Source organism: Cyprinus carpio, chromosome B5 (assembly GCF_018340385.1).
Source record: "Cyprinus carpio isolate SPL01 chromosome B5, ASM1834038v1, whole genome shotgun sequence".
NCBI lineage: Eukaryota > Metazoa > Chordata > Actinopteri > Cypriniformes > Cyprinidae > Cyprinus > Cyprinus carpio.
The window spans coordinates 32,773,342-32,795,997 of NC_056601.1; the positions used below are offsets into that span (position 1 = coordinate 32,773,342).

General features: G+C 34.7%; 1 protein-coding gene across 1 annotated transcript in view; it reads left to right on the top strand.

Annotated features, from left to right (window-relative positions):
• The first annotated feature begins 722 nt into the window (after nucleotides 1-722).
• The window catches only part of LOC109076295 (RNA-binding protein Musashi homolog 1-like), a 32,657-nt gene continuing 10,723 nt past the window's right edge, over nucleotides 723-22,656 (top strand). Inside the window, exons 1-7 of the mRNA XM_042723197.1 lie at nucleotides 723-923; nucleotides 1,464-1,504; nucleotides 2,131-2,212; nucleotides 2,305-2,389; nucleotides 10,897-10,938; nucleotides 13,639-13,731; nucleotides 21,880-21,928. Coding sequence (XP_042579131.1) covers nucleotides 859-923; nucleotides 1,464-1,504; nucleotides 2,131-2,212; nucleotides 2,305-2,389; nucleotides 10,897-10,938; nucleotides 13,639-13,731; nucleotides 21,880-21,928 — 457 coding nt within the window. The 5' untranslated portion in view covers nucleotides 723-858. The remainder of the gene's footprint in view (nucleotides 924-1,463; nucleotides 1,505-2,130; nucleotides 2,213-2,304; nucleotides 2,390-10,896; nucleotides 10,939-13,638; nucleotides 13,732-21,879; nucleotides 21,929-22,656) is intronic.

Below are 22,656 nucleotides of genomic sequence, written 5' to 3' on the forward strand. Positions count from 1 at the left end.
TAGAGATGCATGCATTTTGCATACAGATGTCATTTTTTCATGTGCTTTAATGAAGTGAACAAATTGGGAAGCATAAAATCCACATTTTATTTACTTGAGATGTTTTGTGAAAAACATAGTTGTTTATTTTTAAATTATGTTTTAAAGTAAATGTGTTCAGAGACAGTAAATATATTTTTGAAACGGGCTTTAATATTCCAAATGATTAGACTAATGATTGTTTCTAGTCTGTCTTCTCCATGTCAGTACTTATTTTCAACAAATCACGAAATAACACAACATTAAATTGACAACAATATATTGTATATCATGTGAGATGCTGTTGTTTATGAGGAACAATGCACACCTCCCTGAGGACTACAAATGGTTGTGGTCAGTCTGTTGGCCCCACCCACTCATGCAAACCACCAATCACCTGGTCCTGACTTAGTGCCAATTCAGGCCGGCAGGAATCCAGACTATCTATCTATCTATCTATCTATCTATCTATCTATCTATCTATCTATCTATCTATCTATCTATCTATCTATCTATCTATCTATCCGTTTGTCTGTCTGTCTGTCTGTCTGTCTGTCTGTCTGGCTTTCCCTTTCTTCAGACTGACCACGTTTCTGCTCCGCTACTGTACGACAGCAGATGAAAGCGGGCGGGGCCGGGGAGAAAGAGGGGCGGAGCAAAATACGAGAGTCCGGGAAAAGTCAAACGGGAGGCGGTGCCTCAGTGTGTACGCAATCCACGCCTGGCCCGTCCTCCTCCAGACGGGCCCTCCCTCCCCCACCCCCTCGGGCCACCCGCTCTTGAGCTGGAGACTCCTGGCTCCCGTTCGGCTCACAGTCCGGGCAACAGAGGGACACAGGAATGGACACAGAAGGGAGTCAGAGCAGCCTGTCGTCCTCCACGCAGGACTCCCCACACGACCCCTGGTAAAGCTTCCTCTCTGCGCGCTCCGTTCGACTTTTCCTCGCGAACGGGAGATCTGTATATATATCTATTCATTTAAACCTGAGTTTTGGAACCAGGAGGAAAACACCACTGGAAACAAAAGACACAAGCGCGGGTTCCTTTACGAAAGAGCGAAAATGGAAACAATGTAACAGCCAGGAGCCTCACTGTTACATTGTTTCCATGTTCCCCCTTTCCAGGACGCGCGTTGTTACATTGTTTCCATCTGTTACAATTGGAAGTGTTACATTTTTCCAGCACATTATGTTATTACGTTCCATTTCGCTTTTTCAAACGGGGATGATCGAACTTGTTACTTTTTAACGGAGAGGAAAGAATCAATTCTGCGTTTTCAATGGAAATAACGGCACCCATCCATCCATCATGGCCGAATTTCACTTTTCCACTTGATTTATTACGATTTTGGGATGTTGGTTACTGTATTTACACATGCACCAGTAATCAATAGCGTTTCAGAGGACTTTCAGATGTCTGATCTGACTCTCTTTTTCACCTTTCAGCAAAATGTTCATCGGCGGGTTGAGCTGGCAGACGACACAAGGTGAGACACGCGTGATCTTCTGTCCTGCGTACTACTTCCACAAAAAGTCTAATGCATGGGTTGCTGTGAACTCGTAGGAGCATTTCTTCTTTCTATGTCTGTTTGGTTAGAAACAGAAAGCAAATAGTTATGCACCGTGAAATCAAAGCGTGCATTCAAAGCACGAGCCTAGAGCGTTATAGATATATCGTTTACATAGGTAGATATTTATAGATCAATGGGATGTTTTATCTTAAAACTTCTCTTGCAATACTTCCTCGAAAGCTCCAGACGATATATATAGTGAGCTGGTGGTGATTTGAGGTGAAAGCAAGGGCGCTAGTGAGGAAGCACTGATGTGGTTGAATAAATGCAACATGCAGTGTGGAAAATCTCTGGCTGCATGCACACTATGCATGCCTGTGTTGTTATTCAAATACTCAGCTTAGCTTAGAACATTGAAATAAGAATGCTTACCAGAGCTTTATAATGAGCACTATTGTTGAGATGCAAAGTGGTCACAGATGGGCAGTTTCAATGCTGATCTAGTAGCAGCAATTAAGCTTTTTGTTTAAGGTACATCAAACATGATTTGCGTCACTAAACTGCTGTTATGAAATAAATGCATTGTGTTTTTCTTTCTCCAGAGGGGCTGAAGGAATACTTTTGTAAATTCGGCGAGGTGAAGGAGTGTATGGTGATGCGGGATCCGGTTACGAAGCGCTCGAGGTGAGGGGGAGGCGCGCGCACATCCACTGCTGACTTGTTTGTTTGTGTGTTTGTAACTTAATTCTTATGCGTAATGTTATGCTTTTGCTCAGGGGGTTTGGATTTGTCACCTACGTAGACCAGATCGGTGTGGATAATGTTTTGGCCCAAAACAGACACGAGCTGGATTCAAAAACAGTGAGCTTTTTAAATCGTTTTTTATTATTCTGTATAGCAGTGATTTGTTTGTTTAACATATAATTAACATATAACTGCACACAAGAAGTAGTTCTGCTTGCTCTATGAGGGTCAGTATTTCATCACACCTGCATCAGGCTTATTCTTTGTTTTTGAAGCAGCTGCTTCATATTCTGCAGTTTGTTTTTTAAGAACTTCAGTCGGATGAATGCTTCTCCATGGTTTTTGTTTCATAAGATCATTTTGACTCCACATGCACGAGGCGCGAGGTCCGTTCCAGCAGGTCTGTCTGGCGCAGAGCGCGCCACATGAAAGCGTTCTTTTGCGCTTTTCATCGTCATAGCAACCAGGGGAGCGAAATGGGGCAAAATCAAACTTTTCAAAATCTTCTAGTATTCGATCAACACTCCAAAAGCCTCGTGTAGATGCGTCTACATACTTTAAGAAACTCTGAAGAAGTTAGTTTTATTATTATTAAAAAATAACATGCTGTTATTACACAAATATATCATGATTATGCTAATGCAATGGTATTCTTTGAAGTACCATGCATTACCAATTCACTATCTTGGTATCAATCAAAATATCTCAGTATTACCATTACTAAACCAGACTTAGAGTCTGTTTTTGTTTTTGGTAATTTACTGCAGTCACATTTGAGACTTGTATTTAAGTGTGTTTCTAGTATTGTTATTAATATTATTCATATGCATTAAGATGGTTTAGATATTCTTCACAATCTAATTTAATTTGCATCATGTTTCTTAACTGGTTTTGCCTCAGGAGCCAGATTTGACAATCTTAAATCAAACACTGAAATGTATTGAACAAGCGGCATAGATCAAACAATATGCAAAATTATTAACATGACATTGGCTGAATAGGAAAACTGAAACTTTTGTAAATGCATAACCAACAGCTGAAGTGATTTAGCAGCCAAACACATTTATATACAAATGTTATTTTGGAATTAGCCATAGTGATAGGGAATTTGTTGTACTGTAAAGATTGATTAGACGGACAGACTTTGACGTCAGCAACAAAACATCACAAAATAGCTTTTTCTCCTCCATTTTAATTGTGAATTTTGCTGTTATGACTATGCATGGTTGTATGCTAAAATTTTGTTATATTAGTTTTGCCTGATGTCGGTGTCCCCCGATCAGAACAGATGTGTAACTAACCACCAATGCAAATGGCATGCGGTATAGTTTGAATATATGCTAATATATGTTTCAGAATACTTTAGTATTAATATAACACAATTACCAAACCGTGGGGATTTTAATGGACATTAAAGCGGCCTGTAAATCTATGAAACCTAATACATGTTGAGCTCCTGAACTTTTTGTCCAGTTTTGACCGCATTGCACAGAGTAGCGTGCTTGCAAGTAGCTGTATTTGAATAAGCACCCAGGTTGTGTTTGAATATGTGAGTCCTGGGACGTCACTGATGGTCCTTTGTCAGATCTGTGTGGGTGTGTCAGCAGACAAAACCAGAGCTTTACTACAGAGATGCCACAGACCCCTTAAAAGATGTGTGTGTGTGCTTGTGTGCGTATTTGTTTGTTGTAAAATTTGGGCTGTGTCGTGGCCTGTTCCCAGTCCTTTCACATTAAAGAATGAGGCTAGCCGAATCATGTTTGGATGCATGTTTTTGCAAGAGTATTGACAACTATTGATGGTGACTTAAACACTACTGCTGCATGGAGAGACTCAGCCTGGCAACACTTCAGTCTCTTGGGTTCGGTCGCCATGTGGGACTATCATCGCCATAACAACTTTGTTGGTTATATCCGAGAGTGTCACACACTCTTAAACATGCCCAGTAACCGCTGTGACTCTCCATAACAATTGATGGTGTAGATGTGTAGAATAATGCATGTGTACAATCTCTTTGTTTTCTGTTTTGAAAAATCTATGGCATCAGTGTTGCGTCATTCATAGTTTCAAATGATTATGCAATTCAAGAATAAGTCTAAAGTATTTTCCACTTTAATTCATGAGTAAGAAGGACAGACTGGCATGTATAAAGACCAGATTTATTTTTAACAGTCGAGAGAAATTCTAGTCTAGAATATAATACTTTGTGGCTTCAAATCAACATTTGCATGCGATCTGTTTTATTTTCTTAATCTGATGAATTAATTGGTGAATCTTATTAAGATTAGGTCCAGAATTTAACCTTTATTGAAAAAGTTGGAATAGGTTAGGTTAGAAATGATAACTAGAAAAAGTTTTTTTTATTCTTCAACAATGTGTCTATTAAGAAAGTAAATATAATACTAATTTATGCCTAAGGTCTCCTGTGTCGTGAATTGTGCTGGGGACATTTTTATGCAAACTTACACTAGTGTTCAAAAGTTTGGGGTCAGTTTCATATATATTTTTTAATATATATAAATTGAAACGTTTGTTTGGTAAAGGTGCATTAAATGATCAAAAGTGAAATGGTTAATAAAGGTTTGTTTCAAATAAATGCTGCTGTTTTGAAGCATAAAATGAAGCAGAACAAGTGTTTACAACACTGATGAGAATAAGGAATGTTTTCTGAGCAGCAAAACAGCATATTAGAATGATTTCTGAAGGATCATATGACACTGAAAGCTAGAGTAATGATGCTAAAAATTCAGTTTTGATCACAGGAATAAAATAGTTATTTAAAATTGTAATAATTTTGAATAAATATTAATTATATTGTATATTAATATTTATACGGCAAAGCTGTGTGAAGGCTAATCAGTGTGTTAATTGTGTATTGATGGATTTGAATGGCCTTTTCGTATGATATTTGAGGCTCTATGTTTTGGTGGGGTTGCTGTGGGTTATTAGGTCACTCCAGTGGGGTCTGAAAGGCTGCGTGGGGAGGGATTCGCAATAACAGGAAGCAATTTTCATAGATAAGACTATTGTGAAAACAGCTCCTCGTTCACTTCAGCAGAACTGCAGAGGAATCGTCAACAGTCTGTAACGCAGATGGCAGTATGTGCTGTTTTATTTGATATTTGATGTGGTACTGTAAAGTTTTGCATCCTTATTCCACATTTTCAGTCCTTCTGTAGTCTTTTCTGGGTGTTTTCCTATTCCTTGCATTTTCCATCCATGCGAGGAGCTGAAAAGAAGATATTGTGAAAGGGTCCGTGTTGAAAACAGAAAGAATGTGCCATGCTGAGAGTGTTTTTTTCGTGCTATCGGCCCTCAGAAGAACGAGTGAAAGAGGATAGGTTGGTAGAGGGGTGTCTGAGCTCTGGAAACGAGAGGTCATATTGTCAAATCTCATAAAAATAAGGCTTAGGTGGTTCCCAAGGTGTTGTTAAATAGTTGCTAAGGCATTCTGAGTGTTTTTTTACGCCTTTGCTGTGTGCAAAAAACTATGTGGGAGTTTTATTGGTGTTTAAAAAAAAAATATATATATGTGTACACCAATATTTTGAAATGTGTAAAAGCTGTATCTTAAACCCTATAAAGGACAGTGTAAATCTTGCCTAAGGCATTCTGAGTGTTTTTTTTTAGCAACCAATCTGATTTTAAATATTTACCAAGGCATTCTGAGTGTTTTTTTTTAGCAAGTTGCAATGTGGTTTCCAAGTTATTCCGGATGGTTGCTAATAGGTGGTTGTTTACTGAGTCTATAGTATAAACAGTCTAGGACAGCTACGTTAAACATTTAGGGTATATTTAGTAATGCATTAGCAAAGATACTAGTAATAGCATGCCTTTCTTCCATTTCTTTTAAAAATGTAAACAAGAGCAATGATAAAAAGACAAACTGCAAATATCAAACCAGAGCAAGTGCAAATGTGATCCACATCTGTCAAATAAACTAAGTTTGGCTCAATATTTGAACAAGTTCTTTAATTAAACATATTCGTGTAGCAAAAGCGATTATAAACTGCTGCTTAATAAACAAATTTGCAATGAACGCATAAGCAATTTGTCTGTTCATTCATTCCTGAAATTGCTTTTTCAGTTTTATTGCACATTCAGCTCTGATATGCTCATTTAGCCATGTAGTTACAAGTTGAATCGATCATACACTGATCAAATCTGCTAGACTCAATGATTATTTATTCTTGATGGAGGCCTTTGGTGGAAATGAGCTGCTGTTTTGATAGAAATACACACAAAAATGAAAGCATTGTAAAGAACGTATGTCTCTTTATAGCTTGCGGCTTCATGTGTTTATGTATTTAACTCTGCTTTTAACATGCAGTGCTTGTGCATAATATGCTTTTTTTTTCAGATAATTTTAGCTTTTTAAAAGTTTTCAATTTGTAATTCAACACCAGAGACAGTCCTTTGTTGTGTGTTGTGAAGAACTGGCACAAGGACACTTGAAATGGTTTGGATGAGAGTCCCGTCGGAGGCCTTGAGTGTGTCACTGACGTGTACAAGTGCGTATGATGGTTTTGCAGTAGATTCCTGAGATAAGCTCTCAAATGCTGACGGCATGGGTGAGATGCGGGCTGCGGGACGGAGAGAGAGAGAGAGAGAATTCCCTGTCCGTAATTAGTATGGATCGCCAAAGCAACTAATCGGATTGAGGGAAACAAACTGGATTGCATTTCCGATGTAGCAAAGCCTCTCCTGAGATTTTGCATCATGTCAGCACACACACACACTCACCTTTGTTCCATCTTGGTCACGGTGTGGGGTTGTTGAGCCTCATTAACGAGCATCGTTAGCTAATTGCTTTGCCATTGTTCACTCATGCACAGTGACCTTGATGGCCCAGTCCCATATACAACAGCAGGTCTGCCTCCACCAGCACAATCAAACACCTTTAGTTTTAACATAGTGGTGCAGTGATATATAAATATTTGCCTATGCTGATAATGACTGTTTTGTGTAAACTGGTTCATACATGTGCCAGCTTCTTGATTTCTACTTAAACATCTTTCTTCCATCACTGTTATGTTGCTCACTACTAATATTCCCTGTAAATCAGCTTAGGAACAATATACATTGCTATTGTTGCTGTACAAAAATAAATAAATAAATAAATAAATAAATTATAGGAACTACCATTAACAAAAAGGTAAATCACTTCCACAGAAATGCGGCACCAAAACATTAAAATATAAAGTATTAAATATTGATTATTGTTTACTACTCTTATAACCTTTTATGTTAACCTTATAAAAAGGAATAAAAATATATTAAATGTATATATAGAGAGAGAGAGAGTTAATGAAAAGCACTTTCAAAAATATAACAATATAAAATGTAATATATTTAATGGATAAAAATATAATATTATTATTAAAATATATTATTAGTATATAATACTTTTGTATAATATATTACATAGAATGTTATATAGATTTGTATTTTTATATAAATGTTTGAAGGCTATGTAGCTAATAATATCAGGACTTTCAAAAATCTAGTCTAATTTATAATATATTAGTATTTTTTTAATAAAATATACTTATTTTATACATTTATCTATGAATATGTAAATATATTAGTTTATATTTACATATTTATATTGATTATATAATAAAGAATTTTATTTGATTTATTTAAATACACACACACACAAACAAACACACGCTATTATATATATATATATATATATATATATATATATATATATAATAATATTATATATATATATAGATTATCTATATATATATATATATATATATATTCAATTAATCATTTTTTTTTCTGATATTATTTGCTTACAGTTTTAGCCTGGTCATACAGATGCAAATTTACTATATGTGATACAACATTACAGTATAAAGTCTAACAGCTTTCCTCATAATTATGATTTTCTTTTTTCTTTTTTTACTGTTATGTTCTTTAATGCTATTAATGCTTAACTAAATGTAAATGAAATTTAAAGTGTAGGCCTACATGAGCGCTTGTGTGTGTAACAAACTCTGCAGGATGCTGAACTCGCTGAGTTTTAATATTTGACAATATCAAAAAGTCAGCTAACTAAAGTGTAGGCATACATAAACGATCATAGTGATGCTTAACTAAATGTAAATGAAATTTAAAATGTAGGCCTACATGAGCTCTTGTGTGTGTAAAGTGATGTGGAAGCAGATGTAAAGAGTGAATATGAAGTATACGTGGTTTAGTTTATTGATGACTGTGTGGAGTAAAAGGCAGTGTGTGTGTGTGTGCGCGCTCAGGAGGGGGTGGACCTCTCTCCGTCCCATCTGTTTGGGGTTCATCTTTGTCCTCATAATTAATGAAAGTGGAGGGGGCTTCCTGACACACACACACACACACACACACAAACACAAACACACACACACACACACACACACACACACACACACACACACACACACACACACACACACACAATCAACACCCTCAGCTTTTCACTAGCAGGTTTTGTTTTAGCTGAATTGCTCCCTCTCTCTCTCTTTCTTCTCCTTTGTTGTTTTCATTCACTTTTTTGTCTTTGCTGATTAATTTGCCCTCACCCCTTCCTCTCTCTCTCTATCTGTTTTCTCCGTATCTCCTCCCTCTCGGCTCCGAGCAGAGATTGGATGTTGGGATAGGCTTTGCCTGCCCCCAGGCCTGAAAAGAGGATTGTCTTGGATTGTTTGGAAACAGATCTGTTCCAGTAACCTGTAAAAAGAGTAGCCTTTGACAACACACACACGCACTTGTGTTTCTATCAGTTTGTTCTCTCGGTCTGATAGCAAAAACTGTAGCAGTGTCATATCTGACCTCATTTTGGATTCCGGAAAGTTTTGCTGATTCTCGGATGTTGTGATGTTTTGAAGGAAGCAGAATGTTCAAATATCTAAAACAACAGTATGTTTATATATTTTTAAACCTCTAGGAATGAAATCTTTCACACTTAAATGGCACCATTTTAAATGATTCCTCAAATTATACATCCTTTTAAGAAGAGGTGTGTTATTACAAATAACACACAGAATGCCTTACTTATATAAGTCAAAAAACTCCAAACTTTTCAACAGTAGTGTAAAGAAAATGTAACTACTAGATAAATAGAAAGTAATGCTGACCTACTTATCGTCCATCAATAAAAAAACAGAGGATTTCACATAAAAAATCACTTTAAAAGACCGTAAAGACTCCTGAAGATAACCAACGCTTTACAGAATCCCGTGAAAAATGAGGTTAAATGATGGTGCTGCACGAGTGACACTGTTTCATTGTGAGACTGACATTTTACATCATGTTTTTGTGTCTGTTTGATATTTTTGGTGCACAGGTTGGGACGAGGTTTGGGATCAAAAGGTGACTATGAGTGTAGAGCTGAAATCATAGAACTAAACCATAGACACCAGCAAGATCACCATCATAGAGTCTTGCTGGAGGACACTAATAGTTCGCTACAGTATGCTTGCAGTACATATGAATCTAGCTGGTGTAGAAGGACATTTAGATCAATGGCAGTGCGTAACAGCATGGCATGGGGTGGCTAGAGATGGTTATAGAATTAGGATGCCGATACTCTGGTCTAGTGGGGTTAAATGAAAATCTTCTGATTTCTGTTGATCGTTTCTTAATGCTGAATTGTATAAGGAAATTTAAATAAACAATTTAGACCCTCCAAATATGGCTCACTAGTTAATATTAAAAGTGCTGTAACTTTTTCCTTTTCAAAGTGTTTCTTTAATTTAAGTTATATCTTTAGGAATCTGTTATGGTTGCAAGTTTTTTCAGTTTTTAAGTTTACTGTAAATCTAATTGCTAAAAAATAAACAAAAAAAAGTCCTAAAAAAGAACAAAAACACAAAAAAAAATAAAACATTTATAAATAATAATTATTAACATTAAAATCTTGTTTTTAAATCGAAAAACCCTTAAATCAAGAAACGTTAATTTGAGAGGCAAACTGAACATTTTTTGTGAAAGAAATTAAACGTTCAGATTTTCATGTATAGTACTTCTCACATGACTTGCGGTGGTCAGATGATTCCACGCTGGCCTGAAACATGGTGGGAATTTGATATAATTCCTCTTGAAATATTTCAGAGGATTTGTCTGTAGTACCTTTCATTTTCTGCCGGATTCTGCAAGACTTTCCTTTTTTTTGTGTACAACATTTTGTTGAAATATCAGCTGCATTAAATTATGTTTTCTGGCATTAATCAATAAAGAAAGTAAAGAGGATATAAAGCAAATATAGTAACTTACATTTTCATGGTGAGGATTGCTTAAAGAAAACATGGACTGAGATTAAAAGCAATCTGCTAGATCAGTAATTTTCTACAGATTAAGGTCCTGACAAACTGCTTATTTTTTCCTATAATGATTACATTATACATGTTAGAAGTGCTAACATCCTTTGGGAAACACTGACTAGCCTGTTTGTGAAATAGCTGTGAGTGGATTTTGAGAATATTTATGAAATACATAAATCGGAAGTCTGAAGTCTTTGTCCTTCAGAATCCGTAAATACATGACATTTCTGGTCAGTCATTATTCCCTCTCAGGATTCAATGAAGCTTTATTCACATGCTAAACAAATCTCTCGCTCTCTCTCTCTCGTTCTCTCTCAGATTGACCCTAAGGTGGCCTTCCCACGCAGAGCTCAGCCAAAGGTGAGTGCCAAGTCTCCGTTCAGGTTAACATCACGCAGGTTCTGTTCTGAAACCTAGTGAGTGTTTTAAAGCATCATCTGTGTTTTCTCGATGTGACAGCAGAATTCCGAAGATCCTGCTTTTTGACTGTATTGCATAGAAGTTGCTTGAAAACCTTAAGAACAATAAGTAAAAAGAGTTAAAAAGAGACACTAAACAACTGGTCACAAACATTACCTCTAAAATGTTTTGAATAGGGCTGTCAGTCGATTAACATTTTTAATCTAATTCATTACAGGGTGCTGCGAAAAGCGAAAATAAAGCTATTATTGTGTTCAATGTTTAGGCTACAATGGCCTAACATAAAGTATGGAACATAAAAGAAGATAATTTGAGAAACATCTCAGTATTTTGTTGATGCAATGAAAGTTACTGGTAACCCAAGCAACTTTGTTACAAACAGTCTTCAAAATACCTTCTTTTATGTTGTGCAAAAGAAAGTCAGTCGTTCAGGTTTGAGATAACACAAGAGTGAATAAATGATGACAGAATTTATTTATTTTTTGTGAACTATCCCTTTAATGTTTTTTATTTTTTTTTAATAAATTAAATAATAAATTAAATGATACTCTAAAAAAGAAAGTAAAACTACCAGCAGGTGGCTGTAAATGTCTTTCATTCAGGAATTAAGTAAATGGCTCTCTTTGGCTACGTCTACATTAATCCGGATACATTTGAAAACAACGTTTTCATTTTAAAATGCTCTCTGTCCATACTAGCATTTTCAAGCATTTTCCAAAAGTGTCTCATCCACACTGAAACATCAGAAAACGTTAAATTAGCTTTCTGCGCATGCGTAAAGCCTCAAAAAAGCTCACTGCAGATGATACGTTTTCATGCTGTTTTTCTGACAGGATTATTTTATTTACGAAAATAACTCCCCATTCACTGACGTGTCCAGGTCGCACACACTCACGATTGTATGTCTGATCTAAAATGCAACTGTCCTTAAGTTTTGCCGCAAATAGCGATCATGAGTAAATTTCTTTTCATCTTTGCAGGACTGTGATATAAAGATTGTACAAAGTAACACATCTATAGCAATAGTGTGAAAGTGCATAGCACATAACGTCCACAATACCAGTATAAACACGGATATCTGTTGGTATAATATGTGTCACATGACTAAACTTGCGTCATCATTTTCAAAAGCCTCCGTTTTCACAGTCCACACTACAATGCGAAAACGGCATTTTCAAATTTATCCACTTTGGAGAGCGTTTTCAAAAAGTGTGGACGGAAGGCCAAAACGGAGAGAAAAAGATGCGTTCTCAAACGAAAACATATTAGTGTGGACAAGGCCTTTATGAATGGGCCTTTGAATCATTGGTTCAAACGATTCGTTCAAAACGCGGATTCCGTCATGTTGCTCAGAGACGCCCAACAGTTCTGCTGTGGCTGTATAGGTAATATTTTCATTGTCAAAATTGAACAAAACACACAATATTGTGTTTAAAATTTAACACAATATAAATGTATTATTTACTGAACTGTTGTATCAAATCACATTTGCACTCAATCGGGACAAAAAACAGGATCTCAAATCAGGACAAAAGCAGCACTCGTGTGATATTGGGGCATTTTTCCCTCCCATTATCTTAAATTTTAGGGTATAACTGCATTTATGGAGTTGTTATCCTGCATCATGTTTGTCAACAGTCAATGTTGCATACATTAGCCTACTATTTAAAAGCTTTGTGGTCGGTAAGATTTTTTAAAAATGTTTTTTAAAAATGTTTCTTAATCTCACCCAACCTGCATTTATATGATCAAAAATACAGTAAAAACAGTAATATTGTGAACAATTATTGCAATTTAAAGCAACTGTTTTCTAATGTGTAATATATTGTAAAATGTAATTTATTTCTGTGATCAAAGCTGAATTTTCAGCATCATTACTCCAGTCTTCAGTGTCACATGATACTTCAGAAATCATTCTAATATGCTGATTTACTGCTCAAGAAATATTTCTTACTATCATAAATCCTGAATACAGTTAACTTAATGCTTAATGTTCTGTGGAAACCTCATCTTTTCTGATGAATAGAATGTTAAAAAAAGTACAGATTTTTTTTAAACTAATTTTATGTGTCCTTGCTAAATAAAAGTATTAATTTCTTTGAAAAAGTAGCAAATACCTTTCAAGGATCAGATAAAGTCAGAATGTATTGCGACCAACTCAGTGAATTTTCATCTTAAGTAGCATACGAAAAATAGGTAAATTAAAATAATTTTCTGTCAGTCCATTTTCCTGTCTACACCCAACTGTCCTGTAGAAATTAAGGCAAGAAACACCAAAAATATGCATGTTAGTGCATTGTTAGCTTCCTGTGAGTCACAGGAAAAGTGGTCATTGTAAATACATTGTTGAACTTTCTCCCTATGTGGAACGTCCCAAATCAGAGTCCTTTCGTTTCCATTTCTGGGTTTCCATTTTTAGCTAATATGCTCCCTTAGAAGGCAGCTGTGCAGACAGTAAAGTAGCTCACTAGGTTTTGGAACAGAGTCATACATAACTACTATTTATGTAATGAACACACACTTTTGCATACATTACCTTAAAAATATGCAAATGCCATGCTAGTTTTCAAGTTGAAAGTCCTGTAGTTGCACTTGATTATTTCTTTGTCTCATTATTTGTCCCTTTTCTGGTGTTTTCAGCTGGTAACAAGAACAAAGAAGATCTTTGTTGGAGGACTGTCTGTCAACACCACCATCGAAGATGTCAAACAGTATTTCGATCAGTTTGGAAAGGTGAGTTCAAGGGCCATATTCTACACCAGTGTGTCATTTCGTTCATTATTTATTTTAGTTTTCATTACCACACTGAGAAGGTTTGATGTAGAAACAAGTTTCAGAGTTGTGAAGCACTTTGGGCAACTTAGTTGCTATTAAATGTGCTATAAAAATAAATGAAGTTGAAGTTGAATTCACATTCAAGTAACACATTGAAATTTAGAAGTAAAAAATTTTCTCCTAAAACATACTCCAGTAATCTTTTTCAAGTCTCTCTCTGATCATTAGGTTTAAAAAAATCAATTTTTGCTACTGTACCTTTTAAACTTACATATGACATAAGTCATAACTTTGGTGAAAAGGCCAGGTCCAGTCTAGTTTCTGAATACCGAATAGGTCTTATTTAAATATGGGCGGTCATATGTTAATGAGCTGTGACACCAGTGGCATCTTAGTTTATATAAATGTTAGAGTATGTCTACATAACACAACTTTTAAAAGAACCAGAAAAATACTGTTTGTCCCCTGTAGTGTCACCCAATAATGTGCTCTTGATGTTGGTGTGTTATTTGACATTTTCAATTACGAAAAGGTCACGTAAATTTGTCTGTGTGTTTTGATGCACACATGATATCTCTTTTATTCTCCGTCGGTCTCCACTTGTTCCATTTGTTACTGTCATATTCGGTGTCGGCGGTAAAGAATTGGTGTCCCAGTTGGAGTTGGAGTCCTTGTTCTTTCATGAGAGAGTGGCTTGCTGAGTTGAGTAGTAGACAACAGGGACTAAAGAAAGAGAAGAGCGTATGAGATGAGTGAGGGAAGCCGTGTCACCTCCTGTGGGTCGAGAGCGAGAGAAGGGGACAGCCTTGAAAAAGAGGAGAAAGATTGAGACGCGCAGTACAAAGGGAAGTTTTAGATGTGGGCGTCCTATAAATCTGTTCTAAACTAACCAGAACTATTAGAACAACAAGTAAAAAGGACTATAAATAGACACAAAACAACTGGTCGGGACCGTTTCCTGTAAAATGTTTAGGGATGATTTTTTAAATAAAAAAATACAGTAAAAACAGTAAAATTATGAATTATTTTTATAATTTTAAATAGCTGTTTTCTATTTAAATATATTTTAAAATGCAGTTTATTTCTGTAATGAAAAACAATTTTCATTTTCAAATTTCATTTTCAGTTTATTAAATTTATATATTAGTATTTTACAATAAAATTACAGTAAATTACTGTTTTAACTGCATTTTTTTAAATCAAATAAATACAGCCTTGGTGTGCATAAGAGACTTTTAATGTTTCAAAAACATTTAAAAATCTTACTGATCCCCGAATTTTGAATGATAGTCTTTTGTAAATAGGCACAGTTTTCTTTCATATTGCCTTTAACTCATTCATCTATTGCATTGAAGTTTTGTAAAAATATTCTATGAAAGTTTTTCATGTTGTAATGATCATTTTGACTTTAAAACACAAATATCCATTTGAGGGTTTATCAAGACCATGATTGAAACATGCTTGGAAGACACTTCAAGTAGCTCCTCTCTACAGAATCACTCTTATATGAAGTGTGAAGGTAGGAAGGAGGGAATGGTGTGAAGGTGCTGCTGGTAAAGGGGGAGGGTCTCCGAATCTTAACTAATCTGATGCAACAGCTGCTGCCCCCCCACCCTCTCAAGCTTGTTTCCACGGTGACCTGCTGGGCCTATTGTCTCCGCACACATCTCAATGTGACACCGGGTGCATGTGGGCTCTTTTTTTCCAAATATGTAAATGCACGTGTGGATTCAGCGGTGCACACACTCACAAACACGTATTAGTGTCCTCGTGCACCTGTTGGCCTGCTGGATAGACTTTATAAGGCACTGCTAAAAGTTTAAAGACAACAAGAAATCCATATTCCTATTTATACTCAACAAGTTTGGAAAAATTAAGCACCAATAAAAGCTCACCAAGGCTACATTTATTTGATAAAAAATATAGTTAAAACAGTAATATTTAAGATAAATGTAAAATAAATATTATTATATATATATATTACAGTAAAAATAGTAATATTACAAATAAATGTAGAATAAATATACATGTTTATAAATATATAATATGTGTATACATTTTATAACATTTACTTTATATTTATTTTAAATGTTGCTGTTTTTACTGTCTATATATGTCTTTTACTATTATATCATATTTACATCTATCTTAGAAATTATATCATTATTACTTCAGTTTTCATTGTCACATGACCCTTCAGGAATCAACCAATGATGGTCAATAAATATTGTTATTATTAATAGTATTATTAGCAGTAATATTAATATTAAAATATATTTAACAAAATACATTTTTACTGTATTTTGATCAAATAAATGCAGTTTAAAGAAATCATTCTAATATGCTGATTTTGTGCTCAATTATAATCAATTATTATTGGTGCTCAAAAATTAATAATGGTATTATTATTATTATTATCATCATCATCATCAATGTTGTAAAGGTTTTTGCCTCTTAATATTTTGTGGAAGCATTTTTTTTCAGGATTCTTAGATGAATAGAAAGTTCAAAAGAACAGCATTTTTAATAAGAAATCTTTCAATAATTCAATTTTTTTTACATTATGAACTGTCACATTTGATCAATTTAATGCATTTAAATTGTTATTAAATTAAATTGGTATTAAATAATTGCTATTATTTGAACCCTATTATATTGAACCCTAACTGTTTTCAACATTGATAATAATCCGAAACGTTTCTTGAGCAGCAAATCAGCATATTAGAATGATTTCTGAAGGATCATGACGCTGAAGACTGGAGTAATGATACTGAAAAATAACAAAAAAATCCCATAGACAGAAGTGAAATGTGTTGCGAATGCAATTTTGGGCGTTCAAGCACAAAGGAGCATTTGTGAAAGCAAATTTGATTCCTTTTAGACAAAGTTCAACTTTACAAAGGAGATTTTTTCTTCCTTTAATCTCTGAAAATGCGTTTCCTCCACACTCCTCTCACTCAGCGGCTGGATCGATATCAAAAACACCCAGCACATGCAGTGGCGTATCTGTTCGCAGTGTTCGGTGGGAGAAGCCCTTGTTGCTGTGAACACAATCTGGCCGTCCGTGCCTGTCCGGGAAAACTCACTGCCCTCCATTGTCCTGATCTGTTAGGCACAATCCAAAATGATTGGAATATGATCAGCTCCACAAAAGCGAAGTACAGTGAGAGTCCAAGCGCTCCGACCCACAACAATGGATATAATGAAACATTGAGAGGGAGAGGGCCACTGGAACGGACAGACTGGAAAAGTTAGTCTCCAGTCAGCCATGAGAGGTGTCGATTAGAGAGCTTCACTGGAGTTTTTGTCCGCTGGCCTGTTTAAAAGGAGAACGAGAGATGAGGATAGCATAAAAATCAAGTTTTATCTGGAGATCTTACCTTCTTCTTGTTTAATAAAACAGAAACGGGACACTTGCCGTTGCATCCCTGAGTGGTTTTTGGAGAGGACAGAGAGAGAGTGTTTTGTTTTTGAGATGACTATAGACTAAATAACTCAGTTTATTCTGTCTGATCATCCATGACAGTTCACACAAACATATCTCTTTTAATTCGCCTCGAAGGTGTCTCTTGATCGAATGTCTAAAATAATTTTAGGCTGTGTTTTAGCTGTCCACTTTCAAGCATTGTCTTCTTAAACTTTTATTTTTTACTATTCACTTCCTTCCGTCCTTCATCTATTTAAACATTTTTTTTAAAATAGAAATCTTTTGTAACATTATAAATGTCTTTACTGTCACTTTTGATCATTTTAATGCATCCGTGGTGAATAAAAGTATTAACTTCTTAATAAACAAACAAACAAAGAAGCAAACAAACATTCAAATGGCACAAATGCAAAATGAAACAATATTAAAAATTATGTTTTGTATGTTTTATTTCATTATAATTATTATAATTTTTTATAGTTTATTATATTTAGTAAAAGTATATCCATCTATTTATATTTGTTTTAATTGTAATTTAATTATTTATTTTAACTTTATTATTTAAATTGCTATTAATATTATTTTATTATTTAATTATTTTAATTAATTTATTTCAATTTCATTTTTACAATTTTTTTTGACAGCTCTCAAACCTTTTTTTTATGCATTCTGTGTGGGGATGCTATATCTTTGACCATATCTTCCTACATAGTTTGTTTATTTGTTTTTTATTTTGCAATCAGATAATATCTTTTTTTTATTCAGATAGTATTTTTTACATGCCAGTGCATGTGTAAAACTCGCAAGCACAATGCGAGTGTGAAGTGGGTGGTTGCTATGCATTTGCTAGGGTTTTCTAGTTTGTTGCCAGGGCATTTCTAGGGTGTTCTGGGTTCTTTCTTACTAGTCCAGATGTAAAGAATCTCTATGAAGATGTTCTGTTCTCTAGATGAGGCTCAAGTCTAAATCTATGGGATTTTTCAATCGTTTTATCATCTTCCAGGTGCTTAGGAAAGTAACAACACACCTCTCCTCAGGAATCTGAGGTTTCATTCATGTTCATAGAACAAACAGTAAACAATTATTTATATCCTAAAGTTTGAAATTACAGTATGAAAGTCAGTTTAAATTTAAATTATCCAAAAATCAGTATCGGTTCATCCCTTATTCAGTTTTAGAACGGTTAATAGGTGACTAGAGCAAGTTTTTCATCTCTCTCACTTGTTTTTTCATTGTTTGTAACAAAACACAAGCATCACACTGGTCATTTTTCATATCAGACATCATGCTAATGCTCACAGCAGCTGTCGGCCCGCTGTCTTCTCCTGACTTTGCAGTGTCATTGGATTTGGAAGATGGGGAGGGTGTGTGTGTGTGTGTGTGTGTGTGTGTGTGTGTGTGTGGGACTGACTCAATGAAGGTTTGTATAGGAGGGGGGCAGAAGAGGCTTATAGTTAAATGTCAGAGTCTAAGAGTGTGTGTTTGACAGCGGCTCATCCGGGCTAAGAGTGTTTGACCTTTCCCATGGTCATTAAACCAGGTGGCACTGAAAAGCGCTAGCCGGCCACGTGACCCTGGAGCGCTTCGACTGGTGCCATCCTGCCGACAGCTCTCTCGCAGACAGAAGTGACAGTATAATCCTGAAGAGAAGGCCATCGCTCGCTGAATAACGAGGCCTCAGGTCTGGAGAAGAGACGGTTAACAGTTGCTTCACGATGCTCGTGTTACAGGTTGTGTTGAGTTTCATCAAACGGTTGAAAGCTGACAGACCCGCCAACAGATTCACACACTCATTATCAGCTCGCTGTCGCTCTGTGGTGAACAAAAGCAAAGACTAAAGTGAGTGTGCTGTTAGGCAGAGATGCAAGATGTCGATACTGAATAAAAATTGTTTATAATACTAGTATGATTAACATTTATAACAACTTTTTATGTCCCTCTATTAAGTATTTGTTATTTTTTTATATATTTTTATATTATAATATTTTTGTTTTTTTATTTTATTGTTAATTTTTTATTTTATTTTATTATTTATATTATTAATACTATTATTTTATTATTTACATGTTTAAATTATTTTATTCATTTATTTATTTACATTTTTGACAGCTATATATATATATACACACACACACACATACATACACACATTTATTATTTACATATATTGTTGTAAATACATATAATATTATAAATGTTATATATAAATATGTATTTATTATATAAATAAAATAAATAAATATAAAAAATATAGAATAATATTTTCCATATATATATATATATATAAATAAAATAAACATATATATATATATATATATACATATATACTATGTGTATATTTAAATAAAATAAATAACAATCATAACTAGTTTCTGTATGTGCAAATAGTAATAGTGAGTGATGCTTGCCACTAATAAACAATTCTTTCACAAAGTAATAATATTGCTCATTAGTCTAACTGCAGGCAGTTTATGGGTTGCCAAGCAACATTATGATCAAAGGTTATGCTGTAAACAAATAATTGTAGCAGCAGTATATAATTTAATTGAGGTGCGGCCATGGATTTAAATATGACCCATCCAAACAGATTTATAAATGTTATGAACTGTTTTTGATTGATTCTGTGAACAGCATATGATATTATGTGTAATCAAGCGTTAGATGGTATGTCTTTAAATTAATTTGTGCCTGTTGATGGGTAGAATACTTATGAATTTTTATAAAAGGTTTATAGCTTTAGCAAATTTCTCCTCTGTTGTAATATTTTCAGCCTGATCTTTGCTTCATCGCTGAAAACATATTGGTCTCTCTAAGTTTATTTGTCCAGTACTATTCGCTGCAGCCATTATCCAGCTCCTCGTCTCTCTCTCTCTGTCCTATTCATGAAAGGAGAAGCGAAGGAGGGGGTCAATTCTTCTAATTGAAATTCTTTGCAGAGTCTCCATGGGAATAGTAAACTTTGGAGAGGGTTTGAAGAGAAAGGGGGAACAGGACAGAGAGAGTTATTGAAAAGATTTCCCCCACATACTCAGAGGCGGGAGCGATCAGAATGAGAGATGTTCGTGGACATGGACGTCCGTTTAATGAGAAAGAGGGATAAGTGTTTGCGCCTAATATCCAGGGTTATTACATTAATGGAAAACCTATAGAGATGTCAGGGAATTTGAAGGAAAAGTCTGAAAAAGTCTTGAAAAGTTATATAGCAAAAATAAATTTACCTGGTTATGCTTTCCTCTAAAATATTTTATTTGATTGAATTGCTTTTTGTTTGTGCAATATGTAAAATAATATATATATATATATATATATTAGTTTATTTCTCTCTAAATTATTTTATGAGTTTGAATTGTTTATTGTGTGTGAATCACTAAAAAATTATTTTTTAAAACTTGCAATGTAATCACACACAACAGGATACCAGGGAATTTTACAAGCTGGAAAAGTAATTGAAATTCATATAGTCAGTATAAAATTGTCTATAAAATTGTCTAATTGTTATACTTTGCTCTAAAATATTTGATTAGCTTGATTTGTTTCTTGTGTGTGCATTTCGTTCCTATCGTATAATCATGCACAGCAGGATATTAGTTAATTTTAAGATCTGGAAAAATAATGGAAATTTCTATGGTCAATTTTTACTTTGCTCTAAAATATTTTATCAGCTTGAAATGCTTCCTGTGTGTAAATCACTGTTTATTTGTTGTTGTTATTATTATTACACAAAAGGATATCATAGAATTTTAAGAGTCATGAAAGTTTTTAAGTAAAAAAAAAAAGATCTAGGTATATTTCACTCTAAAGTATTTTATCAGCTTCAATTGCTTCTTGTGTGTGAATCACTGTCAAATTAGTATTATTATTTTTTAAATCCTCATCATGTAATTACACACAACAGGATATCAGGGAATTTTAAGATCTGGAAAATTTTGGAAATGTTTATAGTCAATATAAAATTGTCTAGTTATACTTTGCTCTAAAATATTTTATCAGCTTGATTTATTTGAATTTATATAAAATTTGAAAAATAAATAAATAAATAATTCTTATTATATAATCATGTACAACAGGATATCAGAGAATTTTAAGACCTGGAAAAAGTCATGGAAATTTTTAGCCGATAATAATTTCTAGATATCCCTGTAAAATTATTTTTAAAAAAATCACAGAAATCATGGAAATTCTTGGACAAAATGATCCGGAATTTTGCCTTTCTTTCAACATTAAAAATGTATGTGAAAATAAATCAAGCATTTAAATTAAGCACAGTTAGGCTTTTTGAAGTTCCAGAAAGAAATTTTATTTTGTACCACAGACAATTTTGGTAGTCTTTTAATTTGCCATTTGATGTCCAGTGTAACATCTGGGTCTTAAAGCAAAACCAGTTGTGATCTTATGAAACAACAAGAACAAAGAGAGTTGTTTGCTGAAGCTGAGGTGCTTCAAAGTGTTCACAGCCATCGTTTTCTCCTCTTTTATTTCAGCTCCTTTCTCTCGCTTCCATCCATATTCTCTTTCTTCTCTTTCTCTCCGTCCATCTCTCTCTCTCTGTTCCCCCTCCCTGTCAGCCCCTCCATCTGCTGCCCCTCTCTGTTTCTCCAGAGCCTCACAATAGAGCCTCATGCTGGGTAATGGCTTAGAGTGTCTCATCCCTCTCTTTTGTGTGTGTGTTTTGTCTGCAGGTTGATGACGCGATGCTAATGTTTGACAAAACCACCAACAGGCACCGAGGTAAGCATTCGGGCACGCACACACGCAAATGCACACACTCGCATTCAAAGCCTCGTTGAGTCATATAATTATACAACAGCAGTCAAGTGTCTACATGCTTCTGCAGTCATTCAGAAGCTGATGTTAGGCAAGGCAAGGCAAATTTTATTTATAGTGCACAAGTTTAACACAAACATAGTTGAGCCAAAGTGCTTTACAATAAAAATAACTGAATTTAAAAGACAAAAGGGGTGAAAAAAGACAACCGAAAATAAAACAAGTATCAAAAACAATTAAAATAAAAACTCATTAAACACCAATTTAACACCAATTATACTATTCAAAGTACACACACAGTGTCACTCAAATGCTAATGAGTAAAAATAATTCTTTAAGCTAGATTTAAAAGCCTCCAATGATGGAGAAGCTCTGATGTTCAAAGGTAGACTGTTTCACAGCTTCGGTGCAACTACTGAAAAAGCTTGATCACCTTTTGTTTTACAATGTGAACATGGGACAGATAAAAGTAACTGATCACTAGATCTTAATGACCTAGAGGCTGTATATGGCCTAATGAGATCACAGATATAATCCAGGGCAGAATTATTCAATGCCTCGTATGCTAAAAGTAGGATCTTAAAGTCGAGTCTAAGTTTTATAGGGAGCCTGTGCAATGAGGCAAGGACAGGGGAGATATGATCCCTTTTCTTAGTTCCTGTTAATAATCTGGCTGCTGCATTTTGAACCAT